The sequence below is a fragment of the Pundamilia nyererei genome, unplaced genomic scaffold (genome assembly GCF_000239375.1).
Source record: "Pundamilia nyererei isolate P.nyererei 1_Seehausen unplaced genomic scaffold, PunNye1.0 scaffold00366, whole genome shotgun sequence".
Classification (NCBI taxonomy): domain Eukaryota; kingdom Metazoa; phylum Chordata; class Actinopteri; order Cichliformes; family Cichlidae; genus Pundamilia; species Pundamilia nyererei.
In genome coordinates, this window is record NW_005187767.1 from 16,794 (window position 1) to 39,670 (window position 22,877).

Sequence of the window (22,877 nt, forward strand, 5' to 3'; positions counted from 1 at the left end):
AGTTCTTGATGTGGTGTGGGGTGTTCCCCACGAGAGGAGCAAGGATGGTAGCAAGGTGTTTAGCAATGTTATAAGTGGCTGAGTTTATGCTACTGAAGTCCAGACGCTTTTCTTTGCAAGCTCCTTTGACTACGATGACCTGGATGACTGAGAACCTTCACAGACATTTCCAGCCATGTTTCCAGGTGTTAAATCAAATCTTCAGCAGTCCCCACCTCCATCAGCCGCAAAACTCAACTAAAAGTTATATTGTATCCCATTCTTATTTATTTTATCTTTTTATCCTGTATATATTCTTATTGGGTCATATCTCCAGTGTTTCCTTGGAGGGGGCTCTCTGCACCGGGGCTGTGATCAACGGTGGCTATTGGGGCTCTGCCTGTCTTCTCAGCCTGGCTGGTGGGCTTCTTTGCCTCCCTCCTCCTGTGTGCCCAGCCTGGTGGCTGCGATCTGTGACCGGCTCCCGGTGCAGACGGCTCCCTGTGATAGTGTTTCCTCACCTGGCTCATGTGTCCCCAGCCCAATTTTACTCTTTAAGTGTGTGTGTGTGTGTGTATTATATGAAAAGTGCTTTATAAATAAAGATTGATTGATTGATTGATTGATTGATTGATTGATTGATTGATTGATTGATTGATTGATTGATTGATTGATTTGGATGCAGACTTAATTATTTAGAATCGCCACTATCATTTCCTACACGTGAATAATACAAATAAGGAGCAGGATTTAAAAAAAAGTTTTAAAGATCAAACATTTTATTTAAATTTTGACCTTATTTGACCTTGAAGATGAGGTCAGAGATCCAAAGTAACGTGATATTAAAAATCCCCATATATCATTCCCTATATGTCGACATGCTGTCAATACAAACAATGGTTTCAAACAGCTTCATAGTTTATAATAGATTTATAAAGTCCTTGTTCAGTTAAAGAAGAATTGTTAAAGCTCTGAGTTTTCTCAACCCTCTTAATGCATTTCTCACAACTCGTAGTGATTTCTGACACAAAAAACGGTGCGAAGCAGATTTTCAGATGTGTGTCAGAGCACGTGATTCAGCGAAGAAGAAAGTTTAGCAGTAAAAGTTTCAATAAATTCACCACATTTCCTTTTTTACTCTTTTGAGAAAAGTGCGAAACCCTTTGGTTTTTCTTCTTGTTGCTAGGACCGGCAAAATCCCTCAAGGTGTTCTGATTGGCTCCCAGCCCGCCACCTCGAGCCAATCAGATACCAGTGCGTCCGTACTGAGAAACCATGGTCCTCTTTTTTCTTCTATACTAAGATTTATTGTTAGGACCTGTTTATTTCCTGTGAAACCTGAACGTGCCTTTGGTCTGAGGTATTCTGTACCTGCGCGCGAGGACATGTCGATATAATTGATTATTTCTTGATGAACATACAGACACGTCCTCGTCGGTGAGGTGTTTTTTTTTCTCTCTCCTGGTTTCACCGACACACCGATGGGGATGTGCTGCAGCAGCAGCTGTTGCTGGCTCGTGGCGGTGCAGTCAGATAAAAGCGCACACGCACAACTTCCGTTTTAGTTTAATGGTTTTTACAAAATAAAACTCGCAATGGGCGACGCTACAAATGTATCGACTTTGCTGCATAAAAAACTGAATAAAGGTGAAACTGTAACCACTTTCGATGATGCCATGTGAAACATTATATTTACTTTAGATATACACTCGTATTTTATATAAAACAACACATGAAACAACATGACTCTACACAGATTTATTCTTTTATATTATACTAATAACTTAAAATATACAAACACTTCTTTAAAACATATTTTATATTTTTAATATTTATATTATATATAGTATATAGTTTCATGGGGTACTTTACATTAATTGTATATCTGTTAATACTGTATTAATACTGTATTAATACTGTATTTGCAGTTACAGTGGGGCAAAAAAGTATTTAGTCAGCCACCGATTGTGCAAGTTCCCCCACTTAAAATGATGACAGAGGTCAGTAATTTGCACCAGAGGTACACTTCAACTGTGAGAGACAGAATGTGAAAGAAAAATCCATGAATCCACATGGTAGGATTTGTAAAGAATTTATTCGTAAATCAGGGTGGAAAATAAGTATTTGGTCAATAACAAAAATACAACTCAATACTTTGTAACATAACCTTTGTTGGCAATAACAGAGGTCAAACGTTTACTATAGGTCTTTACCAGGTTTGCACACACAGTAGCTGGTATTTTGGCCCATTCCTCCATGCAGATCTTCTCGAGAGCAGTGATGTTTTGGGGCTGTCGCCGAGCAACACGGACTTTCAACTCCCGCCACAGATTTTCTATGGGGTTGAGGTCTGGAGACTGGCTAGGCCACTCCAGGACTTTCAAATGCTTCTTACGGAGCCACTCCTTTGTTGCCCGGGCGGTGTGTTTTGGATCATTGTCATGTTGGAAGACCCAGCCTCGTTTCATCTTCAAAGTTCTCACTGATGGAAGGAGGTTTTGGCTCAAAATCTCACGATACATGGCCCCATTCATTCTGTCCTTAACACGGATCAGTCGTCCTGTCCCCTTGGCAGAAAAACAGCCCCATAGCATGATGTTTCCACCCCCATGCTTCACAGTAGGTATGGTGTTCTTGGGATGCAACTCAGTATTCTTCTTCCTCCAAACACGACGAGTTGAGTTTATACCAAAAAGTTCTACTTTGGTTTCATCTGACCACATGACATTCTCCCAATCCTCTGCTGTATCATCCATGTGCTCTCTGGCAAACTTCAGACGGGCCTGGACATGCACTGGCTTCAGCAGCGGAACACGTCTGGCACTGCGGGATTTGATTCCCTGCCGTTGTAGTGTGTTACTGATGGTGACCTTTGTTACTTTGGTCCCAGCTCTCTGCAGGTCATTCACCAGGTCCCCCCGTGTGGTTCTGGGATCTTTGCTCACCGTTCTCATGATCATTTTGACCCCACGGGATGAGATCTTGCGTGGAGCCCCAGATCGAGGGAGATTATCAGTGGTCTTGTATGTCTTCCATTTTCTGATGATTGCTCCCACAGTTGATTTTTTCACACCAAGCTGCTTGCCTATTGTAGATTCACTCTTCCCAGTCTGGTGCAGGTCTACAATACTTTTCCTGGTGTCCTTCGAAAGCTCTTTGGTCTTGGCCATGGCGGAGTTTGGAGTCTGACTGTTTGAGGCTGTGGACAGGTGTCTTTTATACAGATGATGAGTTCAAACAGGTGCCATTCATACAGGTAACGAGGGGGGACAGAAAAGCTTCTTACAGAAGACGTTACAGGTCTGTGAGAGCCAGAGATTTTCCTTGTTTGAGGTGACCAAATACTTATTCTCCACCCTAATTTACGAATAAATTCTTTACAAATCCTAAAGAATGTCATCATTTTAAGTGGGGGAACTTGCACAATCGGTGGCTGACTAAATACTTTTTTGCCCCACTGTAATATTGTGCATATCTTTCTAAACATTTTGCTGTTTCCACTCGGCACATTAGTCTCCTCTTGTTCCAGGCTCTTGTTCCAGGCTCTTGTTCCAGGTTCCAGGCCCCAAGCCAACTTTATTTATACAGTTGGCTTGGCAAATGCTGACCAAAATGTTTGGAGTCTACACGATGTGGCCACCATGATTTCACTCACTGGTTTTGAATCTTGAAGCCACAGCTTTTTCACTGCCAGTATGGTGGTTTTAGGCAAGATCTGAATAAAATCCTAGAATTTCATTCGCTATTACTAGAGCACAGACATCTTAGATGACCTCTTAGTAGAATTAACTGCACAGCAGCCTTGTTATTTGTCAGATACCTTCATTAAAATGCATTTTCATTAAAATTAAAAGGCATCAACAGCACAAACACAGTTCAGGTGGCGCAGGCTAACTGAAGTCAGCCTGTGCTGCCATCCACTGTCAAAGCACCTGCTTTAGCTCATCATTATCAGTCCATTCAATGGACGTTATGCTCTCCATTTAAATAATTTTACCTATAAATATTGCCTTATCAACTGGAAGCCAGCAGCAACAGATTATGGAGTCTTCCTATACCTCTGTTAGTGGTCATCTATGTGAATGGATGATTAAAAAAAAACTTCTAATAAACTAGTAGGTGTCGAAGGCCCCTACTGCCTCCTGTCTATGGGGCTGCGTACCGCCAATAATGTTGATTGAATAAGATCAGAATTAAGTACCATGCCCCCATCATGTACATTTTAAGCCTTAATATAATTTGATAAGGTAGTTATTTAAAAAGAATAGAAGGAAAAATAACCCATCAATCACTTGTTACGAGTTGTTGTCGTTGTTTTTTTAACAAGAATATAATTTAAACATGAACAAGAAGTATAGGCTCTATATCAGAGCGCTGTGGAACTCCATGGCTTGTACAAATTCACCCCTCATTCCTGTTTTCGTTTTTCACAATGCTCTCTGTTTAATGGTGCATGCAAGAAAACCCATATTTGAGTGTAAAATCCATTAGGTCAGACTTTCAGAGACTTGTCATAGATGTGTATGTAAAGTGGTAAAAAACAAAGTTTTCGTGATTAGTTGACTGGTTTGCATTTTGTGGCACAGTTATGAAAATACACATTAGTTCTGTTGCACTTTTTAAAAGAGGTATTTACTTTGAAAGGAACAGTGGTGACAGGGCGGAGGTGTGTGGTCTCGCGCTGTGCATGCTTGACGTGCTGCTGGCGCTGATGGCGGCGGGGCTGGCGGAGGGTCGCACTGAGAAGGGAGCGCGAGGAGGCGGGGGACCAGAGACTGAGAGAGGAGGCCCCGGCGTACCCAGCACCGACACCGCGGCAGACAAACAGGAATCACACCGACTGCAGAAGCAGCCAGTCCCGCAGACTGACCCAGTGGAGGACGGGCGGACGGACGGAGCGGTAGGGCTGTTTTTGTTTATGAGCTACCGGGGGGTTTTACCGTTAGGCAGCTGAGGGGGGTCCGTCTACAGGCTGCCTGGGTCTGAGTAAAACCTGCGTGCAGTCAGCGGCTCCAGGCTTCTGCGGCCATAAATAACGTGTATGTGTTTACTACTGACGTCTCTCTGTATGGACACATATGGCATTTATGTGTGCGCGCGTGTTGCCTTCACTGACCATCAGCCATCATGTTTACCAGGCTGCAAAGAATGTGTGAGTGCGTGTGCGCGCGCGTGTTTGTAGTACTGCAGAATGCAGCTAGAACTTGGCCCAGTAAAGAAAGTCCTGTACAGACCACCAGCTTTTCCTGTGAACTCTGCAGCACTGTGTTTGTCCACTTGGCCATCTGTCAGTGTGGGGACCACTGAGTTTTAGGGAGTGAGGACATCTATACGTACTGAGGACATTTTGGTTTTTACCTTTCTACAGGGCTTTTTTGAGGGTTTAAGTTTATTCCACACACAAAAAAAGAATCACTGTTAATGTTTGCATTATGAATTCCTCCTTTGCTTGCTGAAGAAAAACAAGTATGATCGCATTTTAGGAACTCTCAGTCAGATGTCACGTCCTTCTTAAAATAAGAGAAACCAATGAGTTATAGCAATGCAGTTATAAATGGGGAAATTAGATGCATAAACCAATGCAGAGTTGGATGTCTGATTTACTTTTGAATTAAGCAGTTTTCAACACTTCTGTGCTTTGGCTTTGTTTATCTTTTCTGCCATCTTGTTTATAGATGGTAGTCAAGAATGTGGTAATGATATTCGGCTGGTGTATTTGTGTATAATAGAAACATGAAAATTAACTTCATTTTAAAGACATAACTGTCTGATACAGAGTACAATGTGATCAGGCTACAACCAGCTGCTGCTGAATAATCTGTTATTATTGCAGAGTCTTTACCTTACATATAAAGTGGCTTCAGGTGACTGTTGTTGTGATATGGTGATATGTTTGCTCTGTAATATAGTGTTACAATAAAATGCCAAAAACAAAACAAATTTCACAATCAAACCTCTTTTAAAAAGGTTATTTTTTTCAGTTTACTTCTCCACCAGCTGGAGCATTAGACATGACTGAGAACCTGAAACTAAAGATTGTTTTACGTACACAGATTAATTTTCTTCTTATTGATTAATCAATAAACAGGTCTATACTGAAATGACTCAGAGTTAGAAGCAGCGCAGTGTCTCTCACTCATCGGACAGTACAGAGGGGAATGTGAATCTTGCCAGAAATTTTTAGCTAAACATTTATTTTACATGCAAAAAAGGAAAAGCGTCCTCAAAAACTGAGCCACGAGTAAGAGAGACATTGGGATGTCACTAATTTCATTTTCCTTAACTACACCAGTGAAAACAGACTTCCTGCAGATGTGAAAAAAATCTCTTTCAGTTTTAAGGATTTACAAGCTCAGATAAACAAACCATGTGATGTGATTGTGCTGTCATTCCTTATTACATTTTATTTAACAAAAATAAAGCTAAAATGAAGACGCAGCGTGTGAGAATCTAAGCCCACCCCATGATTTCATAGTTTGCTGCCAAAGGTGGTTCTGATGTCCTGTATGACTTTATCAGCTCCTCACGTCGCCTCTTCTTGACAGCATTGTTTCAGCACTCTTTAGGACTAATGGCAGCTTTCCACTTTGCTGTCTAGACTTTGACTGGGCCACTGCAGCACACTGGTTATTATGTTTTTCAGTTGTTGTGTTGTAGATTTGCTGGTGTTATTGGGATCGTTGTCCGGTTGCGTGAATTAAGATGGCCTCACATTTGACTCCAGAATACTTTGTTATATAGGTCACTGTTTCCCAACCTTTTGGAGCCACAGCACATATTTCACATCAGAAAAATCACACGGCACACCACCTAAACAAAAATGTCACAAAAACCATATTGATAATTATCCCCGCACACTAGGGCTGCCACAAACGATTATTTTGATAGTCGACTAGTCACCGATTATTTTTGCGATTAGTCGACTAATCAGATCATCATCCACTGAACATAAAACATACAGCTTATTGCACCAGCATGCATCTGCTCTTATATAACTATCATTAGCTTACAGCTTTAAGTGTTTAATGTATGTGCTAACTAAAAATAAAGACAAGATGATAGTTTATTAAATTTTAATGAAATTCGCAGATTGTCTCAGTGGAGTTTAATAAACTCAGCCGTCTGCTTCTCGCTCGCTAAAATATAACAGGACATTGGAGTATATTCTCGACCATCTCACACTTCTGTTTAATCAGTTTTCTGTTTGACGTTTATTCTATAACTTTAATCTTACCCAAACCGATTTACTCAGGAACAAGTAAAACACTGAAAAAATCCAAATAATAACATTTTTAAGTTATCTAAGTGACTTATATATCATGTTTAACTAACTACATCCTTGGTCACAAAGAGGGTAGTCTCCCCCACCCTAGATGGTTCACCCTAGATAACACGGTGAGGAAGTCCAGCAGTTCATCTATATCTAAAGAAGGCACTTAAACTAAAACAGACATAGCTACGTTAATCCTACCGTAAAACAATAAAAAAGGGTACGAACTCTCTCATGCTCCCAGGATGTGGGGGTGAACCAAGCCTGCTAAAAATCACACATCCTGCCACTACACAATTAATTACATGCCTCTAAGTATACATGGTTGAATATTTCCTAATACAAATAATTACATGCAGTATTCTACCATATGCAAACTTATATCACTAAAAGATTATACTGACTACTAAATACAATTTTCCATTGACACTTATCTATTGCTATTACGAGCTGCATCATCTCACTTGCAGCATGACTATTTAGTCATTCCTTCTTCATCTTCTTCTGTTTTACTGGCAGATGGCAACTTGTTTAATTAGAGCAGGTAGTTGCACTGCCCTCTAGTGGAAGAGAATGCAATTGTTCTGCCTGTTACTCATGCCGATCACTAAGGCTACGTTCACACTGCAGGTGAAAGCGCATCAAATCCGACTTTTTTGACACTATGCGACCCATATCCGATCATGGTATGACAGTTTGAACAGCACAAATCAGATTTTTTCAAATCCGATCTGGGTCACTTTCGTATGTGGTACTGAATCTGATACATGTCCGATGTTTTACAAAGCGACTGCTGTTTGAATGGTCATGTCGCATTAAATCCATCTTTTACGTCACTGACACAAGACAGACGCCAATTATCAGCGCTAAAGAAGACAAACCTCTGCACGGAAGTAGCAGCCACTGCATCAAACAAGGCCATTGTTAAAGCACGGGCTCTCTTTTTTCTCAGTGTCTTTCTTTCTCTAATTAATTTGTCAAAATTCTGTCGGTTACGACTGCGCACAAATTGATAGACTGCTACAACAACACCTACTAGCTCTGTAGCCGCCATATTTACTTCTGTAAACAGAGCGTGTTGTGTGTGACGTCTTCTTTTGTGCATGCGGGCCGCTTTGAGAGTTCACACTAGAGGGCGTTTGTTGTCACATTTTATTTGTAGTGTGAACAACCAGACCAAAAAAATCGGATCGAAAAATCTGAATTGAGCATTAAGACCTGCAGTGTGAACGTAGCCTTAGAGTACCAATCAGGTGAAACCGGATAATCTTCCACGGCACACCTATATGCCACAGTACAGTGGTTGGAAAACACTGACATAGAAGAGTTCATGGTTTGCTCAATGACTGCACCGTGCCCAGGTCCTGGGCTGCAAAACAAGCCCTAATCATCACGTATCCTCCACTATGCTGACAGTTGGTATGAAGCAGTATTCGTGCTGATGTGCTGTGTTTGGTTTTCTACGTTATGGCCAAACGTCTCTGCTTTGGTCTGATCTGTCCAAAGGACTTTGTTCTAGAAGTCTTGAAAAATTGATTTTTTCAGAAGCAAACCTAAGCCGTGCTGTTGTGTGCTTTTTAGAGAGAGTAGGCTTTTTCCAGGCACACCTGTTCAGTCTTTTTCTGATTGTGCTGTCATGAACTTTAATGTTTAACATGCTAACTGAGGCCTGACGAGTCTGAGATGTTGCTCTGATTTTGTGGTGAATTAGCTGTGATGTCCACTCATGGAAAGATTGTCAGCTGCCTTCAGTGTTTTCCATTTCAGAAAATGATGTGGAATGATGGACTTCAGATTGTTTGGAAATATCCTCATAACCCTTCCCATTTGATATCAACAGTTGCTGCTCTAAGATTGTTGCTGATATCTTTACTCCTCGACATTGTGTTAACACACATCTGAATGCTGCAGACCAGCAAACCACCAGAACGCCTGCTTTCAGAGAGGTGCTCACGCTTCCTGATGATGACTTTAATCAAGTGCATTTGATTATCAGCAGCTGCTTAGCCTCTGAATTCCTGTAAGGGTGTACTTTTTTCATGCACTGCTTCTGCATTACTGCTAGAGTTACGTTAAACAAACAATGAAACCGTGTAATAAGTTGTGAGCCGTTGTTCATCTTAGGCTGTATTTAAATAGTTTTAAGACCTAAGAACTGGAAGATTTTTATATGCTCAGATTCATAAAAAATTAGAATAAGAATGAAGATGTACTTTCTTTTTACCATGACTGCAAACATCAGCAGTTTATTTTAATTGCTACTCATTAACGTTACTCTCATGTCTCAGTGCCACTTTTACTTTCCCTCCTGAAGTTTTTTTTAATGTTGATCCTCTGTCCCTGTGTGTGAGCCCGTCCATCAGAGTCGGGACTCAGGCGGTGAATTATGTCAATGGTTCTCACAAGGATACAAGTGCAAACACGGGTGTGTGTGTGTGTGACATGGACAGAGTGGCAGCTTTGTGTCACTTGTGCTTTGACTCGCTGCGGCAATGAATATCAAACAGGCCTGTAGTAGTGTGTGTGCGTGTGTGTGTGAGACAGAGAGAGACACCCTGTCTTGTTTCTTATCAATTAACTATTGTTTTCTTCTTGTTTTTTTCCTCTCTCTCCAGTTCAGAGCCTCCTACTGGCTGTCATCCTGTCTCCTCCCCAGCGCTCTCTTGCAGCTGCAGTACTAACAGGATTTAGTAGCTGTCACATGACGGTGGTGTAGGTGCTGCTGTTCTGTAGCCTTTAAATCGTGCATGAGTGGTGCTAACGGATGAGGAAGCTCCTCTCTGCCCCGTCGGTCTCTCTTTGGATGCAGAAGTTCCCGCCTGGTTTCTGGTCCTTCTCGGTGATAAGCTCAGTAATTTGCTATCACAGAGGCGTCGCTGAAACTGCCTGAATCTATCATTTCAGGTGTTTCACCTGCGCTGAAAATGTAGATTAGCTTAATTTTGAAGCTATTTGGATTTACTGACTGACCAGAATTTAAGAATAACAGGCTATCTGCTCCTGAAGTAAAGTTTGGCTACAAAACAGATTACATGAAAAAATGTAGCTGGATTTGCAACTGGGATCACACGTTTTAGCAGCTAACGCCTAGTTAGCGGCTTGCGGCGAGCAGGCAGCGGTGGCTCGGGGCTAAGTGTGCATGAAGCAGGGGTGCTATGGAGTACCACTCCGGTGGCAGCCAGCCCCTGCTGGGCAGACCGCGGTACTGCCCGGGTGCCAGCGTTAACGGAGGATACCTGTGTGAGACAGGACACTGCTGCGGAGAGACCGGCTGCTGCACCTACTACTATGAACTCTGGTGTAAGTTCATTTATTAAGGCTCAGTGTAATGTAGCGGTGACTTAAGGTGCTGTCTCAGCATCATTTTGCACTCCTAATTGGGTCTGTCGCTCTTATACATGCATGTATGCAGCTGTAGGAGTGCTTGTACTGAATAATAATAAAGGAAGCCTGCTTTACTTGCTGCTGCTTTACAGTTAGCTGATTTTTATTTATTTATTTAACAGAAAAAGAATATCAAACCACTAACAACCGCTTAATGGGCTGACTTGAATTTTTTTATAGAAAAGTATGAGTGAATTATCTCTTTCAAAACAAGGCTGTTATAATATTAGCATTTAGGACAACAAGTTAATTATGTTTTTGTTCATTTTTTTTTTATCATAACTTCATTCTTCTGGATGCAAACTAGATAGCTTTTGTGTGATTTCCAACCTTTGATAACATTTTTCTGCTGCTCGTTCAGGTAACAGGACCTGACCAAATCCCCCAGCTCTTGTCCCAGTTGGACATAACCAACATAGCCGAACTCACCAATGAGGCATCACATGATCAGATGCCTGAACTTCTCATGGCTCCTTTAAATGTAAAGAAGTAGAAACTCCTAGTCCGTCCCAGATGGCTGATTTCCTAAAGCTTCAATTTTGCTTCCTGTCCTCGAGTCAGTTTATGTACATGCGAATCTGAGTGATGTGAATTTAATCACTAGATGGCGAGAGTGAGGGTCAACCTTTTTTTTTTGTGACCACACAGACGCGTCTGCATGCGCTCCAAACAGAAGAACAAGCATAGCAAGATTATCTACTCAGTTGTGGGGTTTCCAGCTGTCTGTCTGCAGTGGAGTATAGCTCTACCAGAGGAAGTTCGCCTCTGCTGCTTGCATTGACTCATTCATTCTTTCTTGCTACCCATAAATCATTGGTAGCTCAAATCGAATCACCACAACAGACCAGAGCAGCGTCCACATGACTACAGACACTGCTCGATTACTTCCTCACTAATGAACAAGATCTCATGGAACTTAAACTCCTCGACTTGGGGCAGCACCTACTCCTCGACTTAGATGTGCCACTTCCCATTAAAGCCACGTTACACTCCACTGGAAACCGCCCCACAGTTTACTGGAGGTCAACGCATGATAAACCCAGCACAGCAGCAGAGAGGTCCTCCACATCTCTGCTGTTGGCTGCGCCTAAAAAAACCAGAAGATTTGGTGACAAATGGCGCCCTTGATGGTGTTCAACACCCACCAATAATGAGACTTATGTGACAGGGTGGTGGTCCGAGCTCTCACTGTACAAGAACCCACAAAACAGTTTCCTCATGTTTCACTTTTCCCAGAATATTTGAATCTCTCTGCCAAGCTCCTGTAGACTCTGAGCATTTACTGCACTTTGTAAATTACTCTCATACATTTTCAGATGAACAACAACGCTTTGCATCACGTCATGTCATCATTGGTTTATTTGGTTCTGTATATAAGGACTTTTTAAATGTTTAGTCACATACAAGAATGTCAATGAAGATTTTCATATGATCACAATGAAATCTGTGTGTGTGTGTGATGTGTTCAGGGTTCTGGCTGCTGTGGACCGTCCTCATCCTGTTCAGCTGCTGCTGTGCGTACCGACACCGTCGAGCCAAACTCAGAGTCCAGCAGCAGCAGAGACAGAGAGAGATCAGCCTGCTGGCCTACCATGGAGCCAACTCCTACCCCTCCTCTATGCTGGACCTCAGTAAGAAACCTGAATCTGTGTTTTCTGGATGCTTTCAGTGGCTATTTGAAAAATGAGGTGTTTAGATTAGGTTTGTTTTTTTTCTATCCGTACCTCATCACAGCAGGGCTAAAGCGAGAACCAGCCACAACAAGACTCGTCAAAACTGGACAGAAGGTTAAAGATAAGATGCTCCAGACTTCATCTTTTTCTGGCTGATTGGAGAAAAAAAAGGCTTCATTCTGAAGCTCCGAGCACTGTTACAAAACAACAGAGGCTGGAAAACCATAGGTTTCTGGTTTTCTAGGACCTTTGGGATCTCTGTCTGTATGAGAGCTGCCTCTAAACTCCACTCACAGCATCAAGACAATGAAGCCTGTTCTTGTTTGTGACTGATGCTCGGCTGTCAAGTCAAGTGACGTGCCGCTTTTGTAATCTGTGGCTGTGACGACTCAGTGGAAATTTACAGTGTGGAGGCCTTAAAGAATGATTCCTGTGAAAACGTTTACCCTCTTTTCTTCTTTTTCTTCTCTTTTCTTTTAAACGTTGGAATAATTTTTTGCATGACTTAAAAATATTCACTGGGCGCTACATATCAGCTCATTTTAATGCATATTAGGCTTCAGCTGTGTACAGTCTATGTACTTTTGCTTCTTTATATGTTTAAAAAGGTTTTCAGCACATTTCTTGAAGTGTTGCAGAGAAAAATTAAAGTTGCAGTAGATCTTCATGTGATGCATCACTTCCACACATCCCATTCTTGGTCTGTGTCTGCAAAATAGCACAAATGAATGGTTAATTTACTGAAGTCTTATTATGCAGTCAGTCATTTTCCAATATGCTGAAGTAGAAGCAGGGGTCACTCAAGCTAGGAGATGTTGGATCATGCTAACGCTGTGCTAATCGAGTTAAAGTGGCATCACAATTGAACCACTTCTTGTTTGTTTGATTTTTATGAATTTGCCTTATGCAGTTGCACCCTTTTGCGGTTCGTCACAGCAGATCATCTTCCTCCATTTCATCCTGTCCCCTAGCATCCTCCTCTGCTACACCCACCCCATGCAGTGGGTTTGCATGATCAAAGAATTCTAAGTGTCTTGCTACTTCCAGATAAATCACACTGTCTTCATCACTTGTTCTATCTACAGCTGGCAGAAAAAGCTCCATTAGCATATATCTTGCCTGCATAATGAGTTACATAGACCAAAGGTTTTCAGAAACTTTGTGCTAAAATGCACTCCAAAGAGAAGTGCATCTGTAAATGCATCAGGTTTTGTTTGTAGAGCCTCGGCATCAAGCTGCCCACTTGTCATTATTGTAATTCAGATCAAGGCTACGTCATATAAATCACAGATGCTTGCTGGACCACAACTCCTTGATCGTCTTTTAAACTCAGGTTTGGACATTTTTGGGGTAGATCACCCAGGCGTAATTTATAATTACCCATGAGGGGATAAAAGACGCTTTGGGAGTCCAGCATAAAAAAATCTAATTTGTGGAGCTACTCGCTGTAGCGCCCCCCTTGGCAGGGGGGTATTGTTTATTTATTTGGAAAACCATGATATCTTGCATGTCTAGGAATACAAATGAATTCACATTCAAATTCAAATTTTATTTGTCACGTACACAAAATATTGCTAAATAGGACAAGATTTTCGAATCTTAGTTTCCACCTTTTGACATGGCTGCAGGAGAGAGCACTTTTGTTGAGTTGGGCTTTTATTAAGTTCAGTTTAACAAAGTTACCACTATCAACCTGCTGAGGGACTGCTTAAAAAAAGCAATCCCACTGCCCTCTTGGTGCATTACATCAAAACAAATGTAGAAAAAAACAAAAGAAAAGGGCCACTGACCAGTGTCTTTGTGCTAACCTTCCTTCCCTCTTCTGCTTGTAGGTTTCTTGGCATCCCTGAAGTTGCCTTCCTATGAGGAGGTGGCAGCTCAGCCCTCGACTCCTCCTCCTCCTTACAGCTCCGTCTTCACCACCCCTCGATACCCTCAACCTCCACGCACCGCCGACCCCCATCTGCTCACACAACACGGTCCCTTGCTGCACCGGCCACACAGCGATGGGCCGTCCTCCCTCAGCTCAGACAACAGGTAACAGTTTTTCTAATGGTACAGGAAGTACAAGTGGTGATACTACTATAACTACTACCGCAACAGCAAAAGTAGCAGTAATTACTGATTTGGAACCAGGCGCTTTTCCTACCTCAGCTCAAGTGTAACATCAAGTGTCACTGGTATTAGTGGTACTATCACAAATAATAGCTACTCCCAGTATTTTTGCTACCGCTATTATTTAAACTACTGATAATACCGTCTTGATGCACGTTCAATCCAGGTAAGAAAATCCCAGAAGGTTCATTTTGTTCATCAACGTAGCATTTTCAGTACTGATAATACCATTCAAACAATTTTTCTGTCACTGATTACTGTGTTTACCTTATGAGTTGGATTTTTGCAGCTTTAGTATATAATATTCAGGTGTTATTCAATATCTGTAAATCTTTCCTGTAGCTCCAGCTGTTCCTGTGATTCCTGCTGCCCCTCCTCTCCGTGTAGCTCCTCCCTGTCGGCACCCATTACATATGAGACTGACACTAGCCATGCCTCCACACCCAGCGAAGCCACGCCTCTCACCCTTGATGTCACCATGGAGACCATCTCTGCAGCTGCAACCTACTTGAATTCAAACGAGACGCAGGTTGCTTCTGAGAGGATGGTCCTTGACGTTGCTGACGTAAGCGGTGCTGGAGCTCATACAGCAGTTGCCACAAACTCATCGGTTTCCAACCAGACTGTTACTGTGGCGGTTGTTACCAGGGCAGCCTCCCCTCAGCCTCCACCCTCACCTGGTTTTCAGCTCACCCTCCCAGTCGGGACTACATCTCCCATAAAGCAGCAGCTTGACATAGCACCATGTACCCCAATAGTCAGCACCTGTAGCTCAAGTACACTCCCTAGTCCAAATGTTGTTGACACAGCACTCCCCTCCATCCAAATAATACAAAGCCCAGCAATGGACACCAATACTGTCCAAAACGATACCCCAAAGATTCCCTTAATGTCAAGGCCTCCTACCCCAACTGCTTCTGACTCTTCTATAACAATAAAATCACTGGAAACACTAAATTTAACAAGGACTTTTGATACAGTCAGTTCTCCTAATAGCCCAGCCTCAGTTCCATCACCAGATGCTGGAAGAACTTTGTCTCCAATAGCAAGCTCTGTTTCTGGTTGCCTAACTCCTGACCCAACTCTTGTACCAATTCCATCACCTACAAAGCTTACCCAGTCTCCAGTCCAAGAACCTACAAAGCTTACCCAGTCTCCAGTCCAAGAACATACAAAGTTTACACAAGGTCAGGAACCACAATCACTATTTCTAAAGCTTACACAACCTCCAGATTTGGTAACTTCAGATCATATCCTGCTTCCAAATCCACAGCATAAAGCTGGGGTAGTTGCAGATTCACCAGTTAATAGCCTTCTGTCTCCAAGGCATGCAAATCTTGCCCTAGTCACAGATGCAGCACCAACTTTACCCATCCTAACTCAGTGCCAGAACCTAGAACTATCACCTGGATCAGGTTTAGTCGAGGGTCATCCCAGCCCTGGGTCACACTTATCCCAGCATTTAGGGTCTATTGCTGTTTCAACATCTTGCCTGGATTCAACTGCAGAAACAGATCATTCAGGTCATTCTCTGGTCCCGCCTCGATTGTCTGAGTTTGACCATATTCCTCCATTGCCTTCAAATGCCCAGGCGTGTTTTAGTTCTGGTTCTTGTTCTGGATTTGAATTGCGCCCTGGGGCTGGTTCTGAGTCTGAGCCTCTGTCCACCCCTACACCACTTCTCACTTTCTCAGAACAAGTGTCCACTGCTTCCCCCTGCCCAGCCATAACCATAGAGTCTGAATCTTCTTATGCTACTTGTCAGTCACCCCTTGCGACACTCTCCCCATCCTCACCCCCATCCCTTTCTACTTCTCCTCCTCCTCCCCTAACTCTTCAAGCCCTTTCTTCCACCTCCCTTCCTGCTCCAGCCTTACTTCTGGACCCCCTTACTGCTTTCCACCAGTCTGACAAAGGTGGATCTTCCTCTGGCCACGCATCCTCCCTCTCACCATCACCTCGTGCTACTCAGTCTCCACCAAAACAGACTCTGTTTTCCCCCTGCGTGGATGTCTTTGAGCCAGGACCACCCAGTTGGGAGAATGAGGACGAGGACCAGGAGGAGAAGGACAATGACGAAGACGACGATGAGGACATGGGAGCTGATGAGAGCCAGTATAGACACCGGCGACTCACAGGTGACTCTGGGATCGAGGTGTGCAGGTGTCGAGTAGAGGAGGAGGATGAAGAGGAGGAGGAGGAGGAGGAAGGTGGCAGGAGAGGAAATGGAGGGGAGAGAGATAAAAGAAATAGTGACTCTGATCTCCATGACAGTGTGGACTGCCCTGCAAGGGGTCAGGTGACCACAGAGGAAGGACTTACACTGTGTACTCCGACCGCCACCACAACACCAACATCTGAGGACAGCGGCGAAGTCGTCATTGTCATGGAGACAGTGTGACTGACATAAGTAGGGTCATTTGCCATCCAGACAGGGGTTCCAGACAACAAGAACTGATCGATAGTGTTTACCCTTAAATCTTTCTGTAACTGGAAAGGCTTTAGTTAAATGTGATTTTGACTGAGGATAAAATAGGTCCCGTTAATAGGCATGCACAATTTTTAGATGGCTGACTTGAGAGTTTCTTAAAATGAGTTGGAATCATAAAGAGTTCTTGTGCCAACTTTTGACATATCCAGGTACAAGAGCGGTTTTCACTCAAATACCATGCAATGTTGGAGAAGTTTTAGGACTACCACACTGCAGAGCTGTTGTCAGCTAGGTGGGCCCCATCTCCCTAATTTTATCTCATTTAGATGGTGCTGCAAAAGCGGCCTCTAAAATTTCTACCCATCCATTATTACTTCATTTTGGACAGTTGCCTATTTATGAAGAAAATCTATATCTCTAACAAAGATTATGGAGCATTATCTGAAGCACCCAATCGTAAAGGATCTGCACATCCATTAAGTGGGGTTCACAGTTACAGGAAAGTCTTTGTAAAGTGGGAACTAAACCCTAAAATCTAATCTGTGGTATTGAACAATAGGTTTTTTTAGCTTTTGAAAGTTGTTCTCCTGAGCTTTGGCATCCAGGGCAAAAGAAAAACTGACACAAAACTTGAAACTAGCAAAAATATAGTTTTCTTTATTCAAAACATTAGGGTTACAGTTAGAGTTAACCTTAACTCTGATTGTAGGATCATCTTGAGGTTGACGTTTTCAGTTCCAACGTGATTTTAACTCATGTACATTGGAGGCTTTCACAACAGATGGAGTAATTTGTTAGCCAGCAACAAAAATTGTAAACACAAAGTAATTGATGACATTATTAGTTTCCATTAAACAAATAACCATCTCAGTCATGGTTTGGTTGTGACAGCAGATGGACATGCCATTAAATATCTACAAAACATATGCTGCATGCAGTCATCAAACACTTGATGATAATTGCTAATAATTTTGGTTTCTACTTCAAGTTCATTTTTCTAACCATGTTTGCACAGCAAGTTGCATGAAGGCAAACAGTCAGGGATTGGATTTGTGTAATTTTACTTGCAAAACCACAAAATCATTAGCTTTTAGGCTTTTGCTAGCCTAAGTTTTGGTGCATTTGTAGACCAATGACTCATGGGCAGAAGTAGTCTTGATACAGACTTTTGTTGGCTACACCAGAAACCTTAAAAAGTGGTTGTTTCCCCCAAATTCAGCAGACTAGCAGATTAATGCTGTTTTAGTGATGCAGAGGATTTAAATGCTCAGAGAGAAACTCAGCCGATCCGATGACTGTCACAATTCGTCATTAATACTGAATTAAGACTGCACAGATTGTCGCTGTAGATTGCATCACACCCCTCACAGAAATTATGTTGTCCACGGTTAATAAAAAAAAATAAGGAACTTTAAATAGTTGGACATGTAGCCAGAGATGCCTCGCTCGTCTTGGGTGATGACGTAGGTTTGGCAATGTGCTGGGGACAAATTGGCTGGTTTGGAATTGAAGAGAGGCTGATGTAGGCGGATGATTCACGCTGACTGACAGCAGGAAAGCTGATTCATTCATTAAGGGGACGTTTTTGATGAAAAAGTCTGTCAGAAGGGTAGAATTAGGTGGGTCGCTTTTTTTATTTTTCATTTACTTTTTTCTGTTGATGTTTTTTTTTTTTTTTTCCTGCGATCCTGATTGTGTGTAGAAGATTTTCGGGGTGGACAGGATCGGCAGGCTTCCTGTGCGTCAGCCATTCAACAGAGAAAAGCTCTTACATAAATAAACGCAAACAATGGGTACGTTTAGAGAGAAACAAAGCGCCAAACACAGCAGAGACGAAACACGTCATGGTTCCCGTCTTGCCTTCTTTGCCTCTTTCACTGAGTTTGAGGTCAGATGATACAATACATCTAAACAGTAGCATCTTGCTTTACGCTTCATGCACCTCTTATTCATAGACAACTCTCCTTTGTCCTGGTAAAATGGGATCAAGTAAATGTATTCCAATCAACGTTTTGCCAGTAAGTCAAGATATTTTAAGGCCTTAGAAATGATGCCCCACAATCTGGCTAGAACTGTGATTTATTTTTTTGGCAGCGGTTGGTACCAATTAATGTTTCGTACACTCTTCACATAATAAACATGTCAATATTGATATTTTGTGACAAAAAGACTTGAAGGTAGAGTATATTTTGTCAGTGACACAGAATAATGTTTGTATAGTAATGGCTAATGTGTTTAAAGTCACCTTAGAGTGTGAAATTAGTGAAAAGCAATATTTTTCAGCAAGAGTCTGTGTGTAAATAGCCAGAGAGAGAGCTGCAGAATAACCACCTCTGAAAGGCTTCATAGTAAGAATGCATCATCATTGATTGTAAAATCTGTAAGGTTTGGATTTCTACTGTGGTTCAAGCAAATTCTGCCTACCTTTGTCTGTGTTTTCTTTTCTTTTTCACCTGACAGCAGTAGAATAATTGTGCAGTTTTAAGGACACAAGTAATTTCCAACGCGCTTGATGGAAGTGCGCCATCACACATTTGTGAGACTCTGTGTGTCGGTGTATAACATCAAGTCGAATGCATACAATTCAAAAATGTATACTGTCACTTTGTTATCTTGTGTTGTAGCATTGTAGCGCATGGATTCTTAAAACTGAACTGGTTGGAGCACAAAGGGTAAGATGCCTTCATATCTGCTCCCACAAAGTGCACTTGTTTTTGCAGCCTGTTAATGTTAGCTGCATTTGAAAGTTTTCACAGACGTGCGTTAAATTTGCAGTGTGTTGGAAAGTGTGTTGACTCCAATAAGAGAAATAGTGCACAGTGGTGTTATTGGATCGTACTGGCAGGTGAATGCTTAAACCAGAACTCTTAAAGGTTGGAATGTTTAACTGTTGCCTAAAAAAAGCAAAGACATGAGAATGGTCAGGTCCCCATGGTGCAGGGTTCACCTGGTGATATCCTTAAATCCTGTGTCCATGCTGCATTACAACATGTATTTCACGTACTTCATGTACAACTTTCTTGGCAGAGGTGTCCATACGGATACCTCTCACAATATACGACGCTGTCATGGACAGAAGCAGTGTCCCACCATACAAAGGACATGACGAAGCAGACTGTTTTGGTAGCCAACGTACAAAAGACTGGATTAATACTTGGATCAGTGTGCATATACCTGGTTTTGAACCTGGACTTATGTGAGTCTGAACGGATTCATCTTATGGATTGAGATCAAAGAGTTTGCCGTGGCTGACGGACCTCCAGAAAGTTCAAGGATGACAACAAGCCGTTGATGTTGTGGTAAATGTTGTTACTGGTGGTGTTTGTTTTTTTTGTTTTGTTTATTAATTTTGGTTTGTTTTGAAGTTTTTTGTATACCTGAACTAATAAGGTTATATATATCTCCATGGTTAATGAGTGCTATTTCTACTTGACAACTGTTACTACTTAGCATTAGCTAGAGCTGTTCTCGCTCTGTGTGTGTGTATGTGTGTGTGTGTGTGTGTGTGTTTGTGTGGACTTTTGACCAGAATGACTGGGGAAATGTTGCCTGAAATCTGTCTGCAAGCCCGGGTTCCCAAAGCTGTGGAGCTCTTTAATCTGCCTTACAATTCCTTAGTCACACAAGCCAAGAGACCACTTGGCGAACCTTGGCAAGGTCCAGTAAGTATGTAAAAATATGCATTCCCAACCAGATGTGGAGTATTTGTTGGAGGTAACTCATTGAAATTGATCACAAACAGCAACAGCAATCTCCTTGTGATGTCTTTGATTGTTAGCAGATTGCAGCAGTTTCCTGTAGTTTATACTGAAGATGCAGACTTGTCTGCAAACAGTTGCAAACTACTCACTGGTGGTTCTGAAGGTCTGAAGAGTGCAACACAGGGCAACATGGGGCTGAAATAGAAACCATTGATACCATCTTGTTTGAAAGGGCATAACTTTTACTTTGGAGGGAAACAATCTTATTAAACTTTATGTTGCACTTTTCATTTTCGAAGCCACTCAGTGATAAGTGTTTGCAGATAATTCTGCATCACGCAACCACTGCAATCTCCTAGCAACCAAAGCAAAGGCAAGAAGGTTTTAGACTCAACATCATCTCTATCTTGTGACTTATTTTACCAAGCAGCATCAAGCAGCCACCTGGCAACCGTTTGGGGAATACACATTTTTCCCTGGTAACTAGTGGTTACCAGAAGTCACTTGCCATTGTTAAGCCACTTGCAACCAGTTGGGAAATGCTAAATATTTCCTTGCAACCAGGAGTTGCCAGTCAGTGTCAAAGAGTCTCTAGAGCTGTGTGATTGTGACTTTAGAGCTGTGACATGTTGACCATCAAGAGTTTTTACTGAAGCTCTTGGAAGCCAACATGGTAACTGTCTCCTTTGGCGTTTTGGGGATAAAATCTTCGACCCATTGTACCCAGTCTCCTTGAATGTGAGGCTAATTTTAGAACTGAATAACTTTTGGAAACCCCAGTCTCTGTCTTTTTGTTAGAGTTAAACCAGGACTTATCATTTTCATCAGATGTTAACAAGTGTTCTCTTGCACTGAAGAGTTTTACATTTACTAGCACGTTGACAGGTTTTGCATCGACAGGTCACATGTTTGTAGTGTCACAATGTGTTATTTTAAACGTTTTGCTCAAACAGAGTCAAAAAGTATCCATGTAAAAGCATTTAAGTTCCTGTTTTTCTCTGACTCCATACATTTGAGGTAGTGTAACCATTAAAGGGAACTGATCACCTACCCAGCCCATTGGCTAACCACTGAAATGGTTTTCTTCTTAGACCATTTTATAAAAGTATACCATAGTTGCTGTAATCTTACTCTGTGGTTCCTTATCTTAAAGGCCATACCATCTTGTTATTTTAGCTCATCTGGCCAAAGGATCGTTGAACTTTGACCATGTTGAGGCATCTGCCTTCTCTTAATAGTTCACAAGAATCTCTACTCTTCCTGAAGTATTTGCGAAGTTTTAGTGGAACTTGCACAAAATGATCAACTAATGTGTCTTCACCTAAACTGTACTTAAGGTCAAGATCAGTTTGTTATTTTCAAGTTAATAAGCAGTGAATTGTGATGGATTGTAAGCCAGATGACCTATTGCGTCATTGACATTCTGGCTGAAGTCAGAAGAGACCAGGTTTATTTAACTTCTGGAGAAAGACGCATGCTTGTTTGATGATTACGTGAAGATTGTGGGCGAATGTTACAAGCTAAAAGCTGTATTCTCATCATAACTTCTCATCAGAGTTGCTAATGGTGGGGGCTATAAATGGAAGTCCATCCTGAGATCCAGGAGCAGGAGCTATTTGGAGGCAATGAGTCATGTTTTAATTTTTGGGGTGACCTGTTCTCTTTATGTAAAACTGCCTACATTGATGCTAACAAAAGACTAAATTTGGAACTAAAGTCTGATGACCAAATGTTTGGTCATGGTCATGGTACAGTCAGTATTTGGTCATGCAGAGTTTGTACCCTGTTATTATTATCTTACCCTGTGAAACAAACACAGATCTTAACATGACTAGAGTCCGTTTAGATTTTCGAATAACCAAATTTCTCTTTTTGGCTCTTTGATCAATTTTCACTTTTTGGACGATGCAACTGTAAGCAGCTTCACCTGTGGTGTATAGCAAAATTATTTAATTTTCTGAAAGTGTTGTTGTTCCTTCTATTGTAGGGATCCATCCCTCTGTCTAAAGGATGCTATGCTCTTCTAGTAATCTCTTCTGTCCTTCCTGTATGCATGAGGTTTGTCGGCGATGTCGAAAGAAGCACTGAAGAGATTAGTTGTTAAAACCCATTAATATTACAATGGCAACCGAGCTAATTAGTAGTAATACTAAATTAATAGCTAGCGTGTATGTATGAGTGTATGTGTGTGTGATCCAACTAAACCAGCCTGTTCTAAAAGTGTGTGAAAATATACTGAATAAACTGTCAAATCTAAAAAAAAAAAACTGTCTTTCTGCTCTTTCTAGTAGAACAACATTTCATCCATATAGGACAGAAAATGA

General features: G+C 41.8%; 1 protein-coding gene across 1 annotated transcript; it reads left to right on the forward strand.

The window, feature by feature from the left end:
• The first annotated feature begins 4,659 nt into the window (after positions 1-4,659).
• LOC102203518 (mucin-2-like) lies at positions 4,660-19,711 on the forward strand. The gene is made up of 5 exons (XM_005752566.1): positions 4,660-4,879; positions 9,865-10,549; positions 12,103-12,264; positions 14,139-14,343; positions 14,764-19,711. The coding sequence occupies exons 2-5, from the start codon at positions 10,405-10,407 to the stop codon at positions 16,820-16,822; spliced, it is 2,571 nt and encodes an 856-aa protein (XP_005752623.1). The 5' UTR covers positions 4,660-4,879; positions 9,865-10,404; the 3' UTR covers positions 16,823-19,711.
• The last annotated feature ends 3,166 nt before the right edge of the window (positions 19,712-22,877 follow it).

Bases quoted from the DNA above. Each gene is read 5' to 3' on its own strand.
- LOC102203518 (XM_005752566.1), top strand. From the start codon at position 10,405: ATGGAGTACCACTCCGGTGGCAGCCAGCCCCTGCTGGGCAGACCGCGG. The intron at 12,265-14,138 runs GTAAGAAACCTG...TTCTGCTTGTAG, and splicing joins CTCCTCTATGCTGGACCTCA to GTTTCTTGGCATCCCTGAAG. The intron at 14,344-14,763 runs GTAACAGTTTTT...TCTTTCCTGTAG, and splicing joins TCCCTCAGCTCAGACAACAG to CTCCAGCTGTTCCTGTGATT.